General features: G+C 45.1%; 1 protein-coding gene across 1 annotated transcript in view; it reads right to left on the bottom strand.

Annotated features, from left to right (window-relative positions):
* Window positions 1-25,330, bottom strand: part of LOC124593969 — a 72,495-nt gene that overhangs the window by 25,029 nt on the left and 22,136 nt on the right. Inside the window, exon 3 of the mRNA XM_047132318.1 lies at window positions 16,642-16,769. Coding sequence (XP_046988274.1) covers window positions 16,642-16,769 — 128 coding nt within the window. The remainder of the gene's footprint in view (window positions 1-16,641; window positions 16,770-25,330) is intronic.

Here is a 25,330-nt window from a genome sequence, read left to right as displayed (position 1 = left end):
TTCAGAGATGTCACTAAACTCGCCCAAAGATGTAAACAACCGTGTATGAGCAGCGCCTATTAGACGGAGGGGGTCCGACAGCCGATCAGTTCAGTCATTCCACGGGGAAGAAGGTACACGGCTGGTGTTATCTGTAGTTCAACCATGCCTAGACGGTCAATCCCGCTGTTCGATCGCGTCCGCATTGTTATTTTGTGCCAGGAGGGGCTCTCAACAAGGGAAGTGTCCACGCGTCTCGGAGTGAACCAAAGCGATGTTGTTCAGACATGGAGGAGATACAGAGAGGAAGGAACTGTCGATGAAATGTTTCGCTCAGACCGCGCAAGTGCTACTACTGCAGTGGATGACCGCTACCTACGGATTATGACTCGGAGGAACACTGACAGCAATGCAAGCATGTTGAATAATGCTTTTCGTGCAGCAACAGGAAGTCGTGTTACGGCTCGAACTGTGCGCAATAGGCTGCATGTTGCGCAAGTTCACTCCCGACGTCCATGGGGTGGTCCATCTTTGCAACCACGACACCATGTAGCGGTACAGATGGGCCCAACAACATGCCGAATGGACAGCTCAGGATCGGCATCACGTTCTCTTCACTGACGAGTATCGCATATACCTTCAATCAGACAATCGTTGGAGACGTGTTTGGAAGCAGCCTGGTCAGACTGAACGCCTTACACACACTGTCCAGCGAGTGCAGCATGGTGGAAGTTCCCTGCTGTTTTGGGGTGGCATTATGTGGGGTCGACGTACACCGCTGGTGGTCATGGAAGGCACCATAACGGCTGGGCGATACGTGAATGTGACCTCCGACCGATAGTGCTACCATATCGGCAGCATATTGGCAAGGTATTCGTCTTCATGGACGACAGTTCGCGCCTCCATCGTGAATGACTTTCTACAGAAAAACGACATCGCTCGACTAGAGTGGCCAGCATGTTCTCCAGATATGAATCCTATCAAACATGCCTAGGATAGACTGAAAAGGGCTGTTTATGGACGACGTGACCCAGAACCACTCTGAGGGATCCACGCCGAATCGCCGTTGAGGAGTGGGACAATCTGGACCGACAGTGCATTGATGAACTTGTGGTTAGTATGCCACAATGAATACAGGCGTGCATCAATGCAAGAGGGTGTGCTACTGGGTATTAGAGGCACCGGTGTGTACAGCAGTATGGACCACCACCTCTGAAGGTCTCTCTGTATGGTAGTACAACATGCAATGTGTGGTTTTCATGAGCAATAAAAAGGGCAGAAATGATGTTTATGTTGAGCTCTATTCCAAATTTCTGTACAGGTTCCGGAACTCTCTGAACCGAGGGTACGCAAAACTTTTTTTGATATGTGTATAATGGCTGTAATATTTGATGTGAATGTATAATCAGCATTTTAGCTGTGAAAACTTTTTGGAATCCAAACTGTGGTTTTCTTCTTTTAGTGTTCAACCCTGAGGTTGGTTTGCAGCAGAGCGCCATTCCTCTCTTCTGTCTGCCTTCCGCTTCATTTCCACGTATGTGTTACATCCAACGTCATTCTTGATCTGTTGCATGTATGATATCGTTAGTCACTCCCGCCGATTCCTTCCCTCAGTGGCTCCTTCTGCTATTATTCCAATGATGTTGTTGTGTCGTAGGACGTGCCCTACAAGTTTGTCTCTTCTTGTTTGGATGTGCCTCCACAGCGATCTGGTTTCCTGTACTGTTCTAAGCACCTCTTCATTTGTTATTTTGTCTCTCCAGCTGATTTTCATCATCCTTCTATAGCACCACATCTTCAGGGCCTCTAGCCGTCTTCTCTCTTCTCTTCCTATTGTCCAAGTTTCACATCCGTATAGGGCCACACTCCAAACGAAATCTTTCATGATACGTTTCCTTATTTTCAGACTGATGTTGTTGCTAATGCAATTTTGGCCTATGTATTCTGCTCGCAATTTCTTTCCGGCTTCTACCATCCCTTGTGATTGTGCTTCCCAAGTAAGTAAATTCCTCTATCACTTCCAGCTCCTCTTTTCCAATTCTCATTCTGAGAGGTTCATATTCTGCTCCTGTAATGCATACCATCACTTTAGTCTTTTTCTTGTTTATTCTCATTCCATACTGATTGCATAGAATTTTTTCCATTTTTCTGAGGACTTCCTCTATATCTTCTTTTGTCTCCGTGACTATAGCAATATCATGTGGATAACGTAGCATGTCTGTCTTCTGCCCATTAATTTTTATCCCCCCCTCATTAGTTTCTCGAACTTGGTCTGTAGCTTCCTGGATGTAAGCATTGAATATAAGAGGAGAGAGAGCACATCCTTGTCTTACCCCTTTTCTAATATTGTCTTCTTGTTCATGGTGACAGTTCGTAATCACTGCCACCTCTTTCTTACAGAAACTGAGTATCGCACGAATGTCTTTGTACTTTATTCCACTTTTCCTCAGCACTCTGAACATCTCTTGCTAGATAATGTTATCAAATGCCATTTCCATGTCTACAAAGGCAATATAAGTTGGTCTATTTTTCTGTAATTGCTTTTTGATAATGAGTCGCCCCTCCTGAAACCAAACTAATCTTCCACTCAGCGTATCCTTCACCTTCTCTTCAGTTCTCTTCAGAACTATTTTAATGAGAATTTTTGATGCATGTGATATTAGGCTTAGAGTTCACTAGTGTTCGCATTTTGTAGCTGCTGCCTTCTTTGGATAGGAACAATGATACATTTCTGGAAGTCTGTCGGAATCTCTTCTGTGTTATAGATGGACCTAATAAGTTTAAGCAGCATCATATACATGCTGTCACTAGCATTCTTTGTTAGTTCTTCAGGGATGTCATCAACACCCGTTGCTTTGTTGTCCTGTAGTTCTTTTAGAGCTCTGTCAAATTCTTCTTGCAGAATGTCATTTACCTTGCCATCTTCGTTTACTTGCTCTTCTCTTCCTATTACTTCCTCCAAAAGAGGTGTTCCGGATTACAACTCCTCTATGTATTATTTCCATCTCTTCACCAAACAGTATTTTCCCCTCTTTATTTTCTATCGTGCCTGAGAGTGTTGTATATTAAGTAGTATATTAAGTAAATTTTTATGCTATTGAGAACAGTAATTTGTCGAATATTTTCGAGAAAGGTGCCACTAAAGAAACTGGACAATAATTATTTAAGTCCTCCTTATAAAGTATGTTATGAACAGGTTTAAAAATTGCATATTTTAATATGTCTGGAAGAATTCCGTTTGCCAGTGATGCATTACATGTATCACTGTTGATATTTGTTATTAAATTATTTAAAAAATGGTTCAAATGGCTCTGAGCGCTATGGGACTTAACATCTATGGTCATCAGTCCCCTAGAACGTAGAACTACTTAAACCTAACTAACCTAAGGACATCACACAACACCCAGTCATCACGAGGCAGAGAAAATCCCTGACCCCGCCGGGAATCGAACCCGGGAACCCGGGTGCGGGAAGCGAGAACGCTACCGCACGACCACGAGCTGCGGACAAATTATTTAAATTTGAGCAACTGTCAGAATTATGTTTGAAATTCCATCAGCACGAAATGAATTTCTGGTTTTAGAATATTTATAATTTTGCGAATTTCAGTGAAGAATGTTGGTGTCACTTCTAGTTGCTCAAAGTTCTATGGCGTAACATTTTTAATATATTCTTGCTGCTTCCACCAAACCATTCAATCCCATATTTACCGCTACGTTTAAAAGGTGATTATTTGAGCACTCGCAACTTGTGAATTATCAGCCGGAACGTGTCATTTAGTTTAACTGTTCACAGCATCTTGTACACTGACTGGTTGTCATGTCTATGATCAGACAATATTTCATACAATTCTGAATTTGTTATCCGGAGTATTAATTTCTGTCAGAATATTCATGCTTCTTGACATTTTAATCCTACCCTTGAACTTTTGCAGTATTTTTTTGTAGCATCCAAGTAGTGCTACGTCTCGACTTATTCTGTCCTTCCCTCTTCCTTTAGATTTTAATTTCCTTAGTTATCCACAGCTTATTTATCTCTTTAATAGATTTTCTGAATAATTCTGTCACAAAGAAACTTTCAAATATCGACACACGTTATCATCTCATACCTTCTCTTTTAACTTACTCTTTAAACATTGTATTCAGTCACTGCTTTGTAAGAAACTGCCTCAGGACTGTAAAGTCCTACATTGTTTATTTCCATGAACTACGTGTCATAATCAGCTAGTATATTAATAGTTGGGTACACATTAATTGTTGCAGCCTGAGAAATATCTATAAAATGTTATCAACCTGTGTCCTAAGATCTTGCCGCACACGAGTTTGGAACTGGCTACCAAAAATAGACTTAACATCCAAATAATGATTCCAGGTCACTTTTTCTATCCATATCTTTTATGAAATCTACATTGCAATCTCCAACACTACTTACTGTTTCTTTTTGTCTGACAGGCAGCTCAATAATGCGTCCAGATTTGGAATAAATTGGTGAAAGTTTCCTAGACTGTTGTAGATTGTTGTAGCTACCAGAGAAGTATTCTGTTGTAACAACCCACAAGCATATGTTTCTAGACTCTGATCTGCACGAAAACTATTCGTTTCAGTATTTTGATCTGTGAACTACTTTTAAATATGCTGCAGCTCCTTCTTTATCCGAGTTAACTGCAAGACGACGGTGTTAGAATATAATTCCTGACATTTAACTTCTCCATCCCTGTGGTTATGTGGTGTTCGGAGGTGCACAGAACCTCTGTCACTTCGGAATTTTTCACTTCTTGTAGACATACAAGAAGCTCTTCTATATTTTTTCCAATGTTCAGACGAAACAAATTAATTTTATTTTTCTGGAAATTGTTAGCTATATTATGGTCCTGTTCTGTTGCAATTTCTGTCAATAATGTAAGTCTGTAACCTGAATCGAACCTAAAAAATGTGCCCCTCTTACTCCAGTGACCACAGGGATTTTTTTAGTCTGTGCTTGTGGGTTCCTCTTAAGTTTCAGGAAGATGCAAAGCTAATCTTTCCTTCTCGCTCACATTCTGTTGCTGACCACGACTTCTGCATCCCTATCTCCCAATTGCATCGAAGGGCACAGCACAGATACTAGATATAGTTTGTCAAAAGCAATCCACTCAGTTCTATGTTTGCATGCGTAACAGCCGTGTTAACCCTGGGATAGTCATGGCGCTGTAAAACCTCCACAAACCCCACATGGGTGTGAACTGTTGCTACTCCTGTTTCTCCACGTCATCTTTAGTCCTATATACACTCCTGGAAATTGAAATAAGAACACCGTGAATTCATTGTCCCAGGAAGGGGAAACTTTATTGACACATTCCTGGGGTCAGATACATCACATGATCACACTGACAGAACCACAGGCACATAGACACAGACAACAGAGCATGCACAATGTCGGCACTAGTACAGTGTATATCCACCTTTCGCAGCAATGCAGGCTGCTATTCTCCCATGGAGACGATCGTAGAGATGCTGGATGTAGTCCTGTGGAACGGCTTGCCATGCCATTTCCACCTGGCGCCTCAGTTGGACCAGCGTTCGTGCTGGAGGTGCAGACCGCGTGAGACGACGCTTCATCCAGTCCCAAACATGCTCAATGGGGGACAGATCCGGAGATCTTGGTGGCCAGGGTAGTTGACTTACACCTTCTAGAGCACGTTGGGTGGCACGGGATACATGCGGACGTGCATTGTCCTGTTGGAACAGCAAGTTCCCTTGCCGGTCTATGAATGGTAGAACGATGGGTTCGATGACGGTTTGGATGTACCGTGCACTATTCAGTGTCCCCTCGACGATCACCAGTGGTGTACGGCCAGTGTAGGAGATCGCTCCCCACACCATGATGCCGGGTGTTGGCCCTGTGTGCCTCGGTCGTATGCAGTCCTGATTGTGGCGCTCACCTGCACGGCGCCAAACACGCATACGACCATCATTGGCACCAAGGCAGAAGCGACTCTCATCGCTGAAGACGACACGTCTCCATTCGTCCCTCCATTCACGCCTGTCGCGACACCACTGGAGGCGGGCTGCATGATGTTGGGGCGTGAGCGGAAGACGGCCTAACGGTGTGCGGGACCGTAGCCCAGCTTCATGGAGACGGTTGCGAATGGTCCTCGCCGATACCCCAGGAGCAACAGTGTCCCTAATTTGCTGGGAAGTGGCGGTGCGGTCCCCTACGGCACTGCGTAGGATCCTATGGTCTTGGCGTGCATCCGTGCGTCGCTGCGGTCCGGTCCCAGGTCGACGGGCACGTGCACCTTCCGCCGACCACTGGCGACAACATCGATGTACTGTGGAGACCTCACGCCCCACGTGTTGAGCAATTCGGCGGTACGTCCACCCGGCCTCCCGCATGCCCACTATACGCCCTCGCTCAAAGTCCGTCAACTGCACATACGGTTCACGTCCACGCTGTCGCGACATGCTACCAGTGTTTAAGACTGCGATGGAGCTCCGTATGCCACGGCAAACTGGCTGACACTGACGGCGGCGGTGCACAAATGCTGCGCAGCTAGCGCCATTCGACGGCCAACACCGCGGTTCCTGGTGTGTCCGCTGTGCCGTGCGTGTGATCATTGCTTGTACAGCCCTCTCGCAGTGTCCGGAGCAAGTATGGTGGGTCTGACACACCGGTGTCAATGTGTTCTTTTTTCCATTTCCAGGAGTGTATAAGTCGCTAGCCAGCCTGTCTCGTGCTGCTTCCTCTAAAAGTACTTTATCCTCCGAATCAAGAAAGCTGCGATGTTCTGTCACCTAACTGAGCTTGGTACTAGACACCACGAAGATTGTGACTTTGTGTTATACATCCAGCTTTTCCTGTATTATTTATATGGCCGGCTCTGAGCACTATGGGACTTAACATCTATGGTCATCAGTCCCCTAGAACTTAGAACTACTTAAACCTAACTAACCTAAGGACATCACACAACACCCAGCCATCACGAGGCAGAGAAAATCCCTGACCCCGCCGGGAATCGAACCCGGGAACCCGGGCGTGGAAACTGAGAACGCTACCGCACGACCACGAGATGCGGGCATCATTTATATCATTTGGCCTACAGCTCTCCTCTGACTGCTATCTAGCTACTAGCAGCACTGTTTTTTTTCTTTTTTTTCCTATCGATGTCGGCTTAAGGCTGTTGCTGCGAGTTTGCTGCACTCTGTGTAGCTCAAAAACCGGTTGAGGCTCTTCTCCTACTTTAGGTAACAAGTCCATTTAATTGCTAACCGGAATCTGAAATGTGATTTCTGAGGTTTTCTCCGTTTGCCTATTACTTGTCATATTTTCCCTGCTCCAATCGTCTATTCCCCTTAAATATAGCTGATTCAAAATACGTCATTTCTGATTCTGCCCGAAGGCACAAATCTTTCTTTCCCCTTCCACGATTTTCTGGCCTCGACTGCATTACCTACAACTCCATGGTAGAGCCGCATCTGACGCATTAGTGGTTTACCCTGTACAATCACCCGAGTGAAACATAAACCCACAGTCTTGACCTGTTCGTACCGTGTTAACTAAACTGCGTCAACAGCCACATTTGCCACACATGATGATACTTTTGATCTGCAACACAGTCAAGCTGTAATAAAGTAATAATTAGTGAAACCTTATCTTTGAGTGGGTTGTGCAGTTTGTTGGTAGACGTAAGACCACAAAATGTAAACAACACACAGATATTCACTGAACGTAAGTTTTGAATCACAGAAGACACGACACGACTGAAAACTGATAAAAGCACGAGATTTTTAGCAACTGCATTAAACCTTCACTATATGGAAATCACGAAAAGTACTGCAATGTATCCAAAACAACACGTAGCGCTCCTCAACTGCTGTTGTTTATGCAAGAGCCCTTGGAATCAATCTCTCGTATCATCCAGCTTAATTCCATAAAATTCTTGAAAGAAGACTTTCTGTCCCCAAAATCTTATCAATTCACTGCACTAGGAACCGCCGATTTTTCTTCACAAAAGAAGCAATTTGACCTTGACACGACATTTTAGGTGCTTACACACTTCACGGACGACACAAAAACTTACAACGACTCCACTGATCATATTATGCCATTTTTATTTTCACGTGTAGTAACGTTAGAAGTCAGGCGCGAATAATGCGCAGTGTAGCTATAACTGTCTTAAGACCAGTATCTGTCACTCGGCATTTGTGGGAGAATCTCTGGTGGTAGTGTTCAAAAATCACAAGCGGAGATATCAGAGACAATGAAAGTGTGAGTTAGATCTGCAGGCGTGCACAGAAATCGCAGTTATTAAGACGAATGCTCGCGAAAAGCGGAAAATGCGGTTGTGAGTGCCGCGTACATTTCCATTATTCTTAACATATTCGTTAAATGTTTTGCTTGGAGACTGCAAGAGAACAGGGCCCTTATCACTCTTACGAGCCTTTCGTGGGGACTGTGGCAATGTGAGGTGACTGCAGTAGTAGGTCAGTAGACGAGGTCGACAGCGTCAACACGTGGTCTCAGAGACGCAGGCTCTGGACAGGTGAACGTTATGGTGGGAAGTAGTGAAGCCATTATATAGAGCTGTATATTAGTTCACGTACAGACGTTAAGTTGTAAACTGGGACATCCTTAAGGTTGGGTAGTAGTAATTTTACGATGCCGGGTGTCGACTTACATAATAAACTTCTATGTACTGACTTGGCAGAAAATCCTAAGAAATTTTTGTCTTATGTCAAGGCGGTATGTGGATCAAAACAAAATGTCCAGACACTCTGTGACCAAAATGTTACTGAAACAGAGGGTGACAGACTAAAGGCCGAAATACTAAATGTCTTTTTCCAAAGCTGTTTCACAGAGGAAGACTGCACTGTAGTTCCTTCTCTAGATTGTAGCACAGATGACAAAATGGTAGATATCGAAATAGATGACAGAGGGATGGAAAAACAATTAAAATCGCTCAAAAGAGCAAAGGCCGTCGGACCTGATGGGATACCAGTTCGATTTTACACAGGGTACGCGAAGAAACTTGCCCCCCACTCCTCTTTGCAGAGGTGTACCGTTGGACTCTATAAGAGCGTAGCGTTCCAAAAGATTGGAAAAGGGCACATGTCATCCCCATTTTCAAGAAGGGACGTCGAACAGATGTGCAGAACTAAAGACCTATATCTCTAATGTCGATCAGTTGTAGAATTTTGGAACATGTATCATGTTCGAGTATAACGACTTTTCTGGGGACTAGAAATCTACTCTGTAGGAATAAGGATGGGTTTCGAAAAAGACGACCGTGTGAAACCCAGCTCGCGCTATTCGTCCACGAGACTCAGAGGGCCATAGACACGGGTTCCCAGGTAGATGCCGTGTTTCTTGACTTCCGCAAGGCGTTCGATACGGTTCCCCACAGTCGTTTAAGAAACAAAGTAAGAGCATATGGACTATCAGACCAATTGTGTGATTGGGTTAAAGAGTTCCTAGATAATGGAAAGCCTCATGTCATTCTCAATGGAGAGAAGTCTTCCGAAGTAAGAGTGATTTCAGGTGTGCCGCAGGGGAGTGTCGTAGGACCGTTGCTAGTCACAATACACATAAATGACCTTGTGGATAACATCGAAAGTTCACTGAGGCCTTCTGCGGATGAAGCTGTAGTATATCGAGAGGTTGTAACAATGGAAAATTGTACTTAAATGCAGGAGGATCTGCAACGTATTGACGCATGGTGCAGGGAATGGCAATTTAATCTCAATGTAGACAAGTGTAATGTGCTGCGAATACATAGAAAGAAAGATCCTTTATCATTTAGCTACAATATAGCACGTCAGCAACTGGAAGCAGTTAATTCTACAAATTATCTGGGATGACGCATTAGGAGTGATTTAAAATGGAATGATCATATAAAGTTGATCGTCGGTAAAGCAGATGCCAGACTGAGATTCATTGGAAGAATCCTAAGGAAATGCAATCCGAAAACAAAGGAAGTAGATTATAGTACACGTGTTTGCCCACTGCTTGAATACTGCTCAGCAGTGTGGGATCCGTACCCGATAGGGTTGATAGAAGAGATAGAAAATATCCAACGGAGAGCAGCGCGCTTCGTTACAGGATCATTTAGTAATCGCGAAAGCGTTACGGAGATGATAGATAAACTCCAGTGGAAGGACTCTGCAGGAGAGACGCTCAGTAGCCCGGTACGGGCTTTTGTTGAAGTTTCGAGGACATAGCTTCACCGAGGAGTCAAGCAGTATATTGCTCCCTCCTACGTATATCTCGCGAAGAGACCATGAGGATAAAATCAGAGAGATTAGAGCCCACGCAGAAGCATATCGACAATCTTTCCTTCCACGAAGAATACGAAACTGGAATAGAAGGGAGAACCAATAGAGGTACTCAAAGTACCCTCCGCCACACACCGTCAGGTGGCTTGCGGAGTATGGATGTGGATGTAGATGTAGATGTAGAATACAAATGGTTGCCAGTCTTTGGTGTCCACACCGCCACCCGAAATAACGTATAGCCGGGTCTACGATAGTTATAACCACATCCGTAATGAATCAACTTTGGCTTCTCTGACATAAATTGACTTTGGTTTCTGAACGGTGTCTGTGCGGATGAGAAAATCTGTCATGTGTGTTCTATCGATTCAAGATTAATAACGTGAATGGAAATCGTCCGTTATTGCTGAGGTTCATTGTCAGAGGTAGTTTTTAATTCTTTGTGGCAGTTAATTACGTGCGCCTAACGGCTAGTAGGCACACGGTTTCACCATTTTTGCCCCTTGAAGGAACCGATTACCCTCAAATCCAATGGACCGTATTATTACAAGAAAAATGTTGGGGTAGCTAATACGGCGCAGAGCTGTTCACAGGTATTCATTTCTATTCAGTAACTTATAACGTTTGATAGCAGAAATATTTTGGCTTATGCACCTATGGGATCGTGCCTAGGATGTGTGTAAACTTCTGTATGAGTGTGTTGCATTTTTTATTTGTCATAATATTATGCATCAATTTTAATGGAATTACAATGGAAGCTGGTTAATTTGTATGATTTACGTCTCCGAGTTTTACTTCCGGCATGGGACTTTGGAAGTGAAACTGCAACAGCCATAACACATTCTGAATTTTTTAACATGGGTGAAATCGCAACGAAAGTTAGTAAGGAAGTTGAGACATCCGGGTAACTACCATTTACGAAAAAAGCTCATTTTTAGAATACTTTACTACCAATTTAAAGAAAAAGAAATGTCGGGTACGGCCTTTCTGCCCTACATTCCCAGAGTGACGGACAGAATCGGCCGTATATTGCGCAAACATGGTGTAAAGACGATTTTCAAACCGACAAGGAAGATCAAAGAGTGTCTTAGATCGGCGAAGGAGAAAAGAGACCCACTTGCAATGTCGGGAATATACCGTATTCCTTGCACATGCGGAAAAGTTTATGTTGGAATGACTGGACGATCCATTAACACCAGGATCAAAGAGTATAAGCGACATTGCAGGTTGGGGCAGGTGGAGAAATCGGCCGTGGCAGAGCACGCACTGAATGAGACCGACCACGTAATAAAATTCGCAGACACGGAAGTTCTGGATGTAGAGAAGCACTATCACACGCGCTTGTTCAGAGAAGCTGTGGAAATACAAAAACACGCGAACAGTTTGAACAAGAAAGAGGAAAGCCTTAAGGTAAACGGATCCTGGCTTCCCGTACTGCAGCGAACGACCGTCTCAGGTAGCAGGAGGAGAACCGCACCGGAAATGACCGCGGAGAAGCCCTAGGATGTTGGCGCGCCAGGTACATAAAGTCTGCACCCGCGAGCTCGGCTCCAGTTCACCACCAGCAATGGAGGGTGAAGCTTTGACAATGCCAGCCACTCGTGCTGGCGAAACGTCAGAAAAATCATTAGATGAACGTCGGCCGAAGAACCCGAGACAGAAGCCAGTAGGCAGTTTGTCAACAAGTGGCCACGAAAGCCTCAACAATTTTGAATTTAAAGTTCCTCTTCTTTTTTCAAACGAGAATACCTCATCGCATTAAAGAGTTGAATTGTATGATATCAATAGGACTGCTACCAGTAAGCAAATATGTTTCACGAATGTAGACCATTTCTTGGCAGCCGAAACAAAATGAGTGTTCCTAGAGTGGCCCTAGCAGCTGAATTTCCATTAAATTACAAATGCTCGTTAAAGTTACGATGGATAAGAATATTTTCTATGGCATCCATATCGGGGAAAAAGATTGTTCATATGATACATTATTAAATACTGTAATTACGCTGGCTATGTAATCTCTTACCCCCTTTCTCCCCTACTCTCCCTTGGTTGCAACAGATTCCGAACAAACAAATTCGCAGATACTGAGATAAAATCATTGAATCTAGATCTACCTCCAGTAAACATGCAGGCAATAGATGTGCTGTTTGGGGCTTTCCCGGCCCTGCATCTGCTTGATAGGTTCCCGGAAATTACGCCGGATAATATTGTAGAAACCGCACAATATTTCAGCGAGACAACTGCCTCCATCTTCAGGTGCTACTGTCGCATCGCTGAGAAGCTCGCCAATTTATATGCTGGCTTTCTAGAACAGCGCAGGCGCTATTGGGGCATAACGTCATCGAAGACCAATCGTAGACAGCGTCGAATACGAGAGCCCTCTGCTGGAGAAACGGGTCCCGTGCAATGTGGAAGTCTTATATTGGCCAGACGTGTCGTACGGTTAATGACAGGTGCGACGAACATAAACTTCACACGAGGTTGGGTCAGCCAGAGAAATCTGCGGTTGCTGAACGCTGCCTAGACACGGGACACGGCATGAATTATGAAGAAACCAAGATCCTCTCTCATGCTTCCACATACTGGGACTCCATCATCAAAGAGGCGGTCGAAATACGTATAAGCAGTGACCTAATAAACAGAGACACGGGGTTTCACCTGAGCAAAGCTTGGGAGCCAGCCTTGGCGGCACTAAGGACACGTCAGCCGCAGTTTAGCAGCTGCACCGAGTCAACGCATGGGAAGCCTTAGAGCAGATGCTTAAAACGCGCGCCAACACCTCGCTCGCGCGAACGGGGTCCGTCGCTCGCGGCCGCATTTCCCGCGCCGCGGCGCGCTTTCGCAGACCGCGACCCGTTTCTCCAGCAGAGGGCTCTGGTATTCGACGCTGTCTACGATTGGTCTTCCATAACGTTATGCCCCGTTGGCGCCTGCGCTGTTCTAGAAAGTCAGCATATAAATTGGCGAGCTTCTCAGCCACAACCTCCGTCACAAAACATAAACACAAATGTCACTCCTAACAACAGACCAATACCGGCACAAGCGGCCGCTAACTCCACAACAGCACTCAGGCTGCCACACCCAACACCAACACATCACCTGGGGGAATACTGGAAACACTATTCCCTCGGCACACGACCGTTCAAATCCTTACCAAGGTACTGACGGCCGTCACTACACTCATCACCCAGCTCATGAGCACCGAACTCGGGCAATACTGGGCTGTCATACACACTGCCATCACAACACTCTTTCACACTGTTACATGAATAATATACCACACCCGGCCCATAAAGCAAACCCGCACACACTATCACAGATCCTGTTCTGGAATGCACACTCGATCCACAACAAAAGGGCAGAATTTGCCGCGTTCATGGAGCGCAAGGGAACCCTTGTCGCGCTACTGAGCGAGACTAATCTTAAACCGCACAAACAATTAAACTTTCCTGGCTACTGCGTCTATCGTACCGACCGACCGGGCAACGCCGTGGCAGGTGAAACTGCAATCGTCATACACAAAGACATTGAGCACACAAACATAAGAGCTCCCTGAACTGGAAAAAATCGAGGCCACGGCCGTCAGGGTCAAGTTCAACGGAGCCTACACCACACTGATATCGGTATACAACAGCCCTGTAAGCATTTCAACACGGGATATCAGCACACTACTCAACATTTCATCGCGAGTAATAGTCGCTGGAGATCTGAACGCTAAACACACAGAATGGAATTGGTTCAAATGGTTCAAATGGTTCTGAGCACTATGGGACTTAACTTCTGTGGTCATCAGTCCCCTAGAACTTAGAACTACTTAAACCTAACTAACCTAAGAACATCACACACATCCATGCCCGAGGCAGGATTCGAACCGGCGACCGTAGCAGACGCGCGGTTCCGGACTGAGCGCCTTAACCGCGAGACCACCGCGGCTGGCAGAATGGAATTCACGCATACGAAATCCCAACGGCAAAAAACTGTACGAACATTCACTAGGCAGAAACTACATTATACTAACGCCGACTGAACCGACGCACATTCCCTATCAGAGGGGTCACAGGCCAGACGTGATAGACATGGCCCTCATCAAGGGCATTACATCGACACTCAACGTTGCCGTTGAAAACGATCTGCCCTCAAACCGCCAACCTGTAATACTATACATTGAGGAAACACTGCAGCACGTGGAACAACGCAAGATGTTGGACTGCGGGCGTGCGAATTGGACATCGTTCAAGGAAACGCTCGATAGCCACATCCCACCCATACACGAAATTAATGAAACAGCACAAATTGACGAGACAGTAGAAACCCTCACTAACGCCGTTCAGGACGCAATGGCAGGCACCATACCTGATCGCACTTCACAACAACACAGTGCGCCCCTGCCCCAGGAAATCCTGGGCCTAATCTCAATGAGAAATCGCCTCAGGAGACAATGGCAGCGGACCAGGCGTCAGTACTTCAAACGGCACATTAATAGGCACAGGGCATCATACACTATAAAATACAAACACATGGAACACAACAGTGGAACCAAAACCTTGAAGGGCTGGACACCGCGCGACCTTGCGTGTGGCAACTAGCCCGACACTTCACCAGGGAGAAAATATACACCCCAACGCTTCAAGGGCCTGACGGACCTGCATACTCAGCGGAAGAGAAAGCAGAACTAATGGCCCGCACACTCGCAGCGTCATTTACACCGAACCTGGTACCATCAGATCCAGTGTTCACACTTGCTACTGACCAAGAGGTTACACGCATTCTAGTCCAACCATCGCGCAACGACATTCGACATGCTAGCACAGCCGAAGTCTCCTGGGATACAATGCATTCCGCTGCTAGGAGAGCCCCTGGTCATGATGGCATTCAAAACCGTGTCCTCCAGGAGTTCACGGATAAAGCTACTTAGTACCTAACACATATAACGAATGCCATACTAAAACACCAACACTTCCCCGCCTTTTGGTAGACGGCCAAGGTCCTGATGTTCAGGAAGCCGGGAAAGACCACAGCCTCCCCCAGTGAGCTCGCTCAGTGAGATTGTTGAGAAGGTGATACTCAAACGCATCACTAGGCACTGCATAACAAATGACATCCTGAGACCGGAGGAATTCGGCTTCAGGAATCACCACTCCACAACACAACAGCTCTTACGGGTCGTTGAACATACAACACATGGATTCAACATAAACAAAGCTACAGGGGCGGTGTTCCTGGACATCGAAAAGGCTTTCGACCGTCTATGGCACAACGGCCTCATTCGAAAACTCAGCGACGCGGGATTCCCCGACGGGCTGGTGCGTCTAATACACTCATACCTCACAGACAGAAGTTTCAACACTGACGTGCAGGGAAAACAATCAACACGACACGGTATACACGCGGGAGTACCCCAGGGAAGCATCCTAGGGCCCCTACTGTTTATCCTCTACATAAACGATCTCCCAACCACACACAACAAAATGGTTCAAATGGCTCTGAGCACTATGGGACTCAACATCTGTGGTCATAAGTCCCCTAGAACTTAGAACTACGTAAACCTAACGACATCACACACATCCATGCCCGAGGCAGGATTCGAACCTGCGACCGTAGTGGTCACGCGGTTCCAGACTGAAGCGCCTTTAACCGCACGGCCACACCGGCCGGCCACACACAACACAACGATGGCAATCTACGCGGATGACACAGCCATCCTCGCGCAAGGTTGGAAACCATCAAACATTACGTCACGTTTACAGACTGCACTCAGAGTGGCTGAGCCTTGGTTGGAGAAATGGCGTGTTAGAGTAAACGTCGACGAGAGCGAAGCCGTTCTGATCACTAGAAGACCGAAGCAACTGCGCAAACACCGATACTGCAGACCAATAACACTACATGCACGCCCAATACGTTTCCGTGAGAAAGTCAAATACCTCGGTGTCTGGATGGACCGGAAATTACTCTGGGGGGACCACATACAACACATGACCAACCGAGCTAGCGCGTAGCACCTGAAGATGGCGGGCAGTTGTCTCGCTGAAATATTGTGCGGTTTCTACAATATTATCCGGCGTAATTCCCGGAAAGCTATCAAGCACATGCAGGCAATAGGTTTACGTACATTAAGCAGGATGTGATACGAAGTTACCCAAATTATTGTAAAATACGAAAAACTATACAGACGACTTTCTTCGCTGTAGTTAACGTTCTGGGATTGTGCTCCATGTCTAATGACCCAACGAGGATTAGAGACGTAGAGACAGGCCGGCGCTCGTGAACGAACTGAACATTACAGTCGGAGAGGCAAAGGAAACGACAGTGTGAGGCAAATTAATCAGGAAACTGACCACTTAACAAGAGGTAGTGTGTGTCACTTCTCGTCCCTGCTACACATAACACAGCTCAAAAGAGGGGGAAAAACACCACTTACCATGTGTTCGAACGCGAGTGGAACCACCAGTTGTGAGAGGTGCGTCGCACCGAGTGAGAACAGCTGCGCAGCGTCTCGCAAGTTGTTGGAGAGGAGATCCCGGTGTACCGCCATGATGGCTTCGAGTGCTGGACAAGAAGATGGACGATATACTAGTGAACTCCCTAACAGATCTGATTTCTGTAGAAACACAAATTTCACTTTCTGTCATCATCAGCTTACAGTGAGTACGAAAGCAGAATTTACGTTTAGAAACTAAATTTATACGTACTGTTAGAAATGATAAGAATTACAGCATGGAAATCTTAACGTTACCAAACTCTTATGTCAGTAACTTTATGTCTGTGGGATATGTTGATCGAATTCTTATCCATATGCGACATTACTTTCACTATTTTCAGTACGGAGGGAAGGGACTCTTACAGATGAAATGGTTCTGAGCAGTATGGGACTTAACATATGAGGTTATAGTCCCCTAGAACTTAGAACTACTTAAACCTAACTAACCTAAGGACATCACACACATCCATGACCGGGGCAGGATTCGAACCTGCGACCGTAGCGGTCGCGCGGTTCCAGATTGGAGTCCCTAGAACCGCTCGGCCACTGCGGCAGGTCCTACAGATGAAATGTGATGTGATGACACAGTGTGTGTCTGACGCTACTGGAACTGTTCATGGGCAGATCTCAACACGGAACGTCCAGAGTTCGAGCACGTTCAGCTTAACGCCATCTCCCTGAACATGAGAAAGGTCGAATCTTTGACAAGAAGGATTTGTAAACGTCACACCGACACGTGACACAGATGTGTGACCACAGAACCTGTGTTGACGAGGTGGCCCCGAGGCGACAGAGTGGGGAGGAGACAACTGACCGCCGGCACCAGGACAACGGAGGCTGGACTGAGATCCGGAGTCGCCGTGCCTCGACCTCCGCTGACACCCCGCCTCAGGCAACGGAGACCCGCGTGGTGTAGAGCCAAACTGGGACACTGAGCGCCGTTCTCCTGTGTCCTATGCTGGATATCACTTGTGTTTGTGGAGGTCCAGATAAAACTACTTTTTCCATAGGCAACCTGTTGAAAGGCCTGGTCAGAGAATAAAGGACAGTCAAGTTAAATGTGGCGGACAGTAATCTGGACGCCACAAGCACTGCAGATTGGGGGGTCCTCCCGCCGGAGTAAAAAACCATGCGTTAAGGGACTGTGCTCGATGCGGAGGCGAGTGAGGAGAACCTCATCCCGCCTGCACGAAAGGTAGGGCGTACGCCATGGCCGCGTGGTGGCCTTGACCAAACGCAGCTTATTTTCACCGGCTGCCAGCCACTCCTCTTCCCATTGACGCATAACACGAAAACGCAAAAGGGAGGTAACAGCATGGAGGGGGACGGCACATTCAACAACTTGAGGGAGGGAACATGCATCTTTGGCAGCCACATCCGCCGGTTCGTTTCCCCTAATACCCACGTGCCCCGGCACCCAGCAGAAGGAAACCTCCTTCCCCTGCCGTTGCAGGTGGAGTAGGGCGTCATGGATGTTCTGGACGACCGTATCCGCTGGGTACAAGTGTTGCATGGTCTGAAGGGCACTCAGGGAGTCAGAACAGATGCTCCAATGCCCGCAAGATCGCAAACAATTCGGCATCAAAGATGGTAAACGCCAGGGCGGTGGTTTCCTTGCCACCGGATTTGCCCTCTATTTTGCAAGACGACGCAACGACTGTGGTTAAGGTCTTACGGTTTTGTGTCCTGTCCAATTTGTTGCCTCGGATTTTAGGGAGAGGATTTTAATGTGCTGCTGGGTGACTGGCTCACCCAGGTTTTAGGTGAGAGGTCCGCCAGTTACGATAACCTACTTGTTTCACTTCGATTTCTGTTCTCTTTTCCTTGTGTTTCCTTTCCTTTTTTAGTGCGTTTCTTTTCCTCTTGTTTTGCCTCTGCATAAGAGGATTTGGAACTGCGTCAGGCCTGTGTCTTTTAGCCGTTCTCCTTGTTCGCTGTTCGTCCCTTCATCGCATGTGTTCCTGTTTCTATGCGTTTGGGCGCTGATGACCACGCTGTTTAGCGCCCGAAAACCTCAAACCACACATACACACACACACACACACACACACACACACACACACACACACACACAGGGGCCCTCAAGATACTGACAGATTCGTGGTGTCGACAGCTATTGGATTTGACAGCGGGAACGATTTCGAAATTGGCAAACGGAAGCTGAACGCTCGCCAGTACATGCCAAGAATTATAAACCCTGTGCTTCATGTGAGTGGTTCCAGTTGACATATTTCAGCAGAATAGTGCACGACCTCTCACATCATAAACATCTTGAGGAATGTACGAATCGACGAGTGACCAAGTGACCAGCGCGTCCCCTGATTTGTCATTCATACAGTTTACTGGGCTGCTGTAGAAGGAAGTATATCTTCGTCTCGGCCTCTAGTCAGCAATCTTCGTGAATTGACAAAGCATGGGTTTCAAGATGGCGAGAAATTCTCGAAGAAGTCGTTCACAGAGTGTTTATGACGCTGGATGTCAGGTCTGAATGATATGAAAGTTTGATCATTTAATACCCGTTATAACACGAACTACTGACAAAGTTTGAAAAATATCAGACTGGTCTGTCATGGTAAAACTTCCAGTTTCCGCCACAGCGTGTCCAGATAGCCGCACAGACGTCGCCTGTGACTCCTCCTTGCCGCTGACAATTTCAGCTCTTCTCTAGATTCAGTTCTCTTGGTGTTGCTGCTGCGTATTTCTGATAGTACAAACTAAATCCGTTTTGAAAGGAACGTGAACATATCACGATTTTACGGGACTGAAATATTTAATACTACAGTTTTTCATTATTATTATTATTATTATTATTATTATTGTTATTATGTGCACATTGTTAATTCAAGATTAAGTAACATTCCTCAGTATTCCATGTTAGACTTAAGAAGGAGACCAAGAAACTGTCTCCTTCTTGGTTGACTGTAGCCGCATTGGATGAAAAGTTAGTCACTCTTACGAGACATCACGAAAATATTCTATTATACCATCTCTAGCCTTTCTCGATAATGAATTCAATTTTAAGACGAAGACGGTCTATAAGATTCTTGACGTGTGTCATATTCATCTAAGTCCCCTCATCAATGATCCCCATAAAAATAAAATTATGATCTCCAAATACGACTGAAAACTTCCAATACAAACACTACCCCTCGTTCTTCTAACAACCTAGTTGGAGAGGCCGCAAGGCACCGTCTTGCCATCGGTATGGTAAACTGTCCCTAAAGGGCAGAGGAATCAGTAGTTATCGACGGCGTCAGAATGCAGACGACAATGCAAACCACTTCATTAAAGACACTTAATATAATACGTAGGACATATCACCTATGACTGAAAAATCGTCATGATAACCTCTCCGTTGGCAAAATATTCCGGAAATGTGCCGGACATGTATCTCCCGGAGCGGACAGCCAAGGGAGAGGTGACGACGAGAAAAAGCTGGATAACCAACGAAACGAGTCTGAGTGTGGAATAGCTGAAGTCTGAGTGTGTTAGCGAAGCTAAGAAATCTGAAAAGGAAGTGTCAAAGCTCAGCCTAGATGTATTGGGGTCAGCGAAGTGAAATAAGGATTTATGCTCAGCAGAACGTACGCTAATATCGACATCAGCACAAAATAGCGTCATGAATAGGAAGGTAGGACATAGAGTGAGTTTCGGTAAACAGCGGAGTGGTCGGATTACTATCACTAGAATCGGCAACAAACCAATCGCAACAACAACCGTTCAGGTATACATGCTGACGTCACAAGCAGGGGACGAAGACACAGAGCGTCTGAGGACACTGAACGTGGAATTTAGTGTAGAAGAGAGGCGAAAATCTAGTATCATGTGTGACAGTAGCGTGGTAGTAGGGGAAAGAATAGAAAACAGGGAAGAATATGGGTTTGACAGTAGCAATTTTTTTTGTCTTCTGTCTCTTCATCTCAACGTAGCATAGTCCTCAATTATTTGCTTGATGTATTCCAATCTCTGTCTTCCTCTAAAGTTTCTGCGCTCTACTGCTGCCTCTAGTACCATGGGAGCCATTCCCAGATGTCTTAACAGATGTCCTATCATTTTGTTCCTTCTCCTTGTCAGTGCATTCCTCGTATTTCTTTCCTCTCTGATAACGCGCAGAATCTCCTCGTTCCTAATCTTATCAATCCATCTAATTTTCAACATTCGTCTGTAACACCACATATCAGATGCTTTCATTCTCTTCTGTTCCGGTTTTCTGACTACCGTGTTTCACTATCAGACGATGCTGTCCTCCAAACGTACGTTCTCAGAAATTTCTTCCTCAAATTAAGGCCTACGTTTGAGAGTAGTAGACTTCTCTTGGACAGCAATCCCTTTTTGCCATTGCTAGTCTGCTTCTGATGTCTTCTTTGCTCTGGCCGTCATTGTTTATTTTGATGCCTAGATAGCAGAATTCCTTAACGTCATCTACTTCGTGACCATCAATCCCAATGTTAATTTTCTCGCTGTTCTCATTTCTACTACTTCTCATGACTTTCGCCTTTCTTCGATTTACTATCAACCCATAATCTGTACTCATTAAACTGTTCATTCCATTCAACAGATCATGGAAATCTTCTTCACTTTCACTCAGGATAACAATGTCATCAGCGAATCGTACCACCGAAATCCTTTCACCTTGAATTTTAATTCCAATCCTTCACCTTCCTTTTATTTCCATCATTGCTTCATCGATGCACTGATTGAACAGTAGGTGCGAAACACTGCATCCCTGTCTCACACCTTTTTTAATCCGAGCGCTTCATTCTTGGTCGTCCACTCTCCCACTCTCATTATTCCCTCTTTGTTCTTGTACGTATTGTATATTACCCGTCTCTCTCTCTCTCTAGCTTATCCCTATTTTTCTTAGAATTTCGAACATCTTGCACCATTTATCACTGTCGAACGCTCTTTCCAGGTCGACAAGTGCTGTGAACGCGTCTTGATTATTCTTTAGTTTTACTTCCATTATCAACCGCAACGTCAGACTTGCCTCTCTGGTGGCTTTGTCTTTCCTAAAGCCAAATTTATCTTCATTTTTCACAGCCTCAGTTTTCTTTTCCAGTCTTCTGTGTATTATTCTTGTCAACAACTTGGATGCATAAGCTGTTAGGTTGATTGAGCGATTATTCTCGCACTTGTCAGCTCTTGCAGTCTTCGGAATTGTGTGGATGACATTTTTCCGAAAGTCAGATGGTATATCGCCAGAGCCATACCTTCTAAACACCAAGGTGAATAGTTGTTTTGTCGCCACTTCACCCAGTGATTTTAGAAATTCTGATGGAATGTTATTTATCCCTTCTGCCTTATTTGATCTTAAGTCCTCCAAAGTTCGTTTAAATTCGGATTATAATACTGGATCCGCTATCTCTTCTGTATTGACTCCAGTTTCTTCCTCTATCGCGTTACCAGCAAGTGCTCTCTCTCATGGAGGCCTTCAATGTATTATTTCCACCTACCCGGCTCTCCTACGTATTTAACAGTGGAATTCTCGTCGGACTCTTAATGTCAGCGTTCTTGCTTTTTATTTCATCAAAGGCTGTTTTGACGTTTCTGTATGCTGAGTGGGTCCTTCCAACTATCATTTCTTTTTCGATTTCTTCACATTTTTCACGCAGCCATTTCGTTTTAGCTTTCCTGCACTTCCTATTTATTCCATTCCTCAGCGACTTGTATTCCTGCTTTCCTTAGTACCTCTGTAACCCACTTCCTTGTGTATCGATTCTTCCTTACGAATCTCTTGAACTCCAGCCCACTCTTCATCGAAACTACATTATGATCTGAATCTATGTCTGCCCCTGGGTACGCCTTATAGTCCAGTATGTGATTTCGGAGCCTCTGTCTGACCATGGTGTAATCTAACTGAAATGTTCCCGTATCGTCTGGCCTTTTCTAAGTATACCTCCTCCTCTTGTGATCCTTGAATAGAATATTCGCTGTTACTAGCTGAAATTCATTACAGAACTCAATTAGTCTTTCACCTCTCTCATTCCTTGACCGTAGCCCATATTCTCCTGCAACCTTTTCTTCTACTCCTTCACCAACAACTTCATTCCAGTCCCCCATGACTATTAGATTTTCATCTCCCTTTACGTACGCTACTGTTTCAATATCCATTCTCGTATACTTTCTCTATCTCTTCGTCTTCAGCTTTCGACGTCGGAGAGTATACCTGAACTATCGTTGTTTGTGTTGATTTGCTGTTGATCCTGGTAAGAACAACCCTATCACAGTACTGTCCACAGTAACACACTCTCTGCCCTACATTCCTATTCATAACGAACCCTCCTCCCGTTATACCACTTTCAGCTGCTGTTGATGTTACCCTATACTGATCTGACCAGAAATCCCTGTCTTCTTCCCTTTCCACCTCACAGACCCCCACTACATCTACATTCAGCCTTGCATTTCCTTTCTCAGATCTTCTACTTCCCCTTCCACGTTCAAGCTTCTTACATTCCACAGCTCGACTGGTAGAACGTTATGCTTTCATTGATTATTCAGTCTTTTCCTCATTGTCGCCTCCCCATTAGCAGTCCCCTCCCGCAGATGCGATTGGGAGACTATTCCGGAATCTTTTGCCAATGGAGAGGTCATCATGACACTTCTTCAATTACAGCCCACATGTCCTGTGGATACACGTTACGTTTCTTTAATGCAGTGGTTATCATTGCCTTCTGCATCCTCATACTGTTGATCATTGCTGATTCTTCCCCCGTTAGGGGCTGTTTCCCACCCCTAGGACAAGAGAGTGTCCTGAACCTCTATCCGCTCCTTCGCCCTCTTTGACGAGGCCGTTGGCAGAATGAGGGTGACTTCTTAAGCCGGAAGTCTTCGGCCGCCAGAGCTGATTATTGTTCAAAATTTAAGTGGTGGTGTTTTTCGAACCTGGACCCGAGGACATTTTCATTACTAATCAAACAGCTACCCCTAGACGGCACTGGTAAGTACACTTCCTAAATATTAAGAGGAGGAGAAATATATGGAAAAGGCATGGACACGTGGGAATATTCCAACTGGATCACATCGTGGTGCGATTCCAAAGTCAAATATTGGATTGTAAGAAGTACCTAAAAGCAGGTATACTAAACTCTGATAGTTATGATGAACAGAGGTAAAAGCTTAAGAGAATCTGTGTGAAAACAAGTATGACACTGGACTACTGATGAATAACGAGTCCTATTTGAAGTTCTCTAATGTTGTAGATATTGTGACGATGAATCCCACAATAAGTAGTCCTGTTTAAGGGGGATAGACGTGTCTAAATAGGCAAGCACAGAAATTAGACAGGCAAATATAGATACAAGGAATGTAACTGTCAAGAAACATAGAGTATCATAAGAAATACTTCAACAGATAAACGAAAGTAGAAAGTATACAAATGTCCAGGAAAAGAGAAGAATACCGTAATATAAGCCACATGCGGCCGAGTGCACCAACCTGAGTCAGGAACCAGGATAGCCCAAGTCCCGCGATCACTACGAAGAGTCAACAGCGTTTAAACTGTCTCTGCGGTGCAGCAGCCTTAATCACTGGACAGCAAGCCGTCGTCAGCCAAACGCGCATTTGACCGCGGTAGACTTAGTATATTGCAGTGGAGCGTACCCAGGTTGTGAGAGATGTTTACAGACATGAAATTACACGGACTGTTGCTGGTGAGTGACTTCTTTGTCACGTGATCTCACTTCCGCGTTTTTCGTCAACAAGTTGAAGTGTTTATACCTACTGAGCTACTATGTACTAGTACATTCATTTGTTTGGCGAAAAAGGGAAAGAAAAGAAGTACGCCTAATTTCTCGAAGTACGAGATACCTATACGTCTTGAACTGATGGGGCAAATGCATTTGTTCTGGAAATTGATGGCTGCAGTTTAAAAGAGAACATGCAATGTGGTCATATGTGGGGGCTCAATTAGACTCTAGTCCTGGTAAGTTAATTCATAAATTAATGAACGTTCTGGATTCATCTTAAGTATGGGATACGGTATACAGTGTTTTTAATCCGTCTCAGTACTCTCCGGCTCTTTGTTTGAAGCTGGGAAGTGTTATTGGCCTACCACCGAAATACGTGTCATAGGGCTGTGTACGTTTACGGTGGGGATTGTTTTGTTTGTTTTAGATTTAAAATCTCCTGCAATACTACAGTTTAGCTAAATAAGCATTCTTGTTGAAAATTGTTAGCATAGGTTCATCAATTAGCTCTGTGTCGTTTTCTTAAGATAAGTCTACACTGTACCATACCAACTGAATTAAAACAGCCATATATAGAGATTAGATTTTATTGAAATTATATATTAAGAGCCTCAGAATGAAAAATGGACTCATGATTGTAAATAATATATGATTAATTAAGGGTACTGGGAACTATGACATTTATTTAATTTCAGGTGTGACCATAAGATCCTGTGACAGGCTCAAAACCTGTTACGGAAATATGAAAAGAAGTCTGCGAAAGGATCCCGCAGAAGAAAAAGTTGAAGTTTATAAAAGGGGTGGGAGGGGAGGGGGGGGGAGACAACTCCAAAAACGAAGCTTCACGATCGTACAAAACTGCTTGTAATTGTTGGTTCCTCTCTGAAACAGGTGACGAATGCATATGACTTCGCTACACACTTCAGCATGGTTGTTGCTGTGCA

Source organism: Schistocerca americana, chromosome 2, assembly GCF_021461395.2.
Source record: "Schistocerca americana isolate TAMUIC-IGC-003095 chromosome 2, iqSchAmer2.1, whole genome shotgun sequence".
NCBI lineage: Eukaryota > Metazoa > Arthropoda > Insecta > Orthoptera > Acrididae > Schistocerca > Schistocerca americana.
Note: the sequence above shows the minus strand (reverse complement) of the source record. Positions and strands in the feature narration are given on the sequence as shown.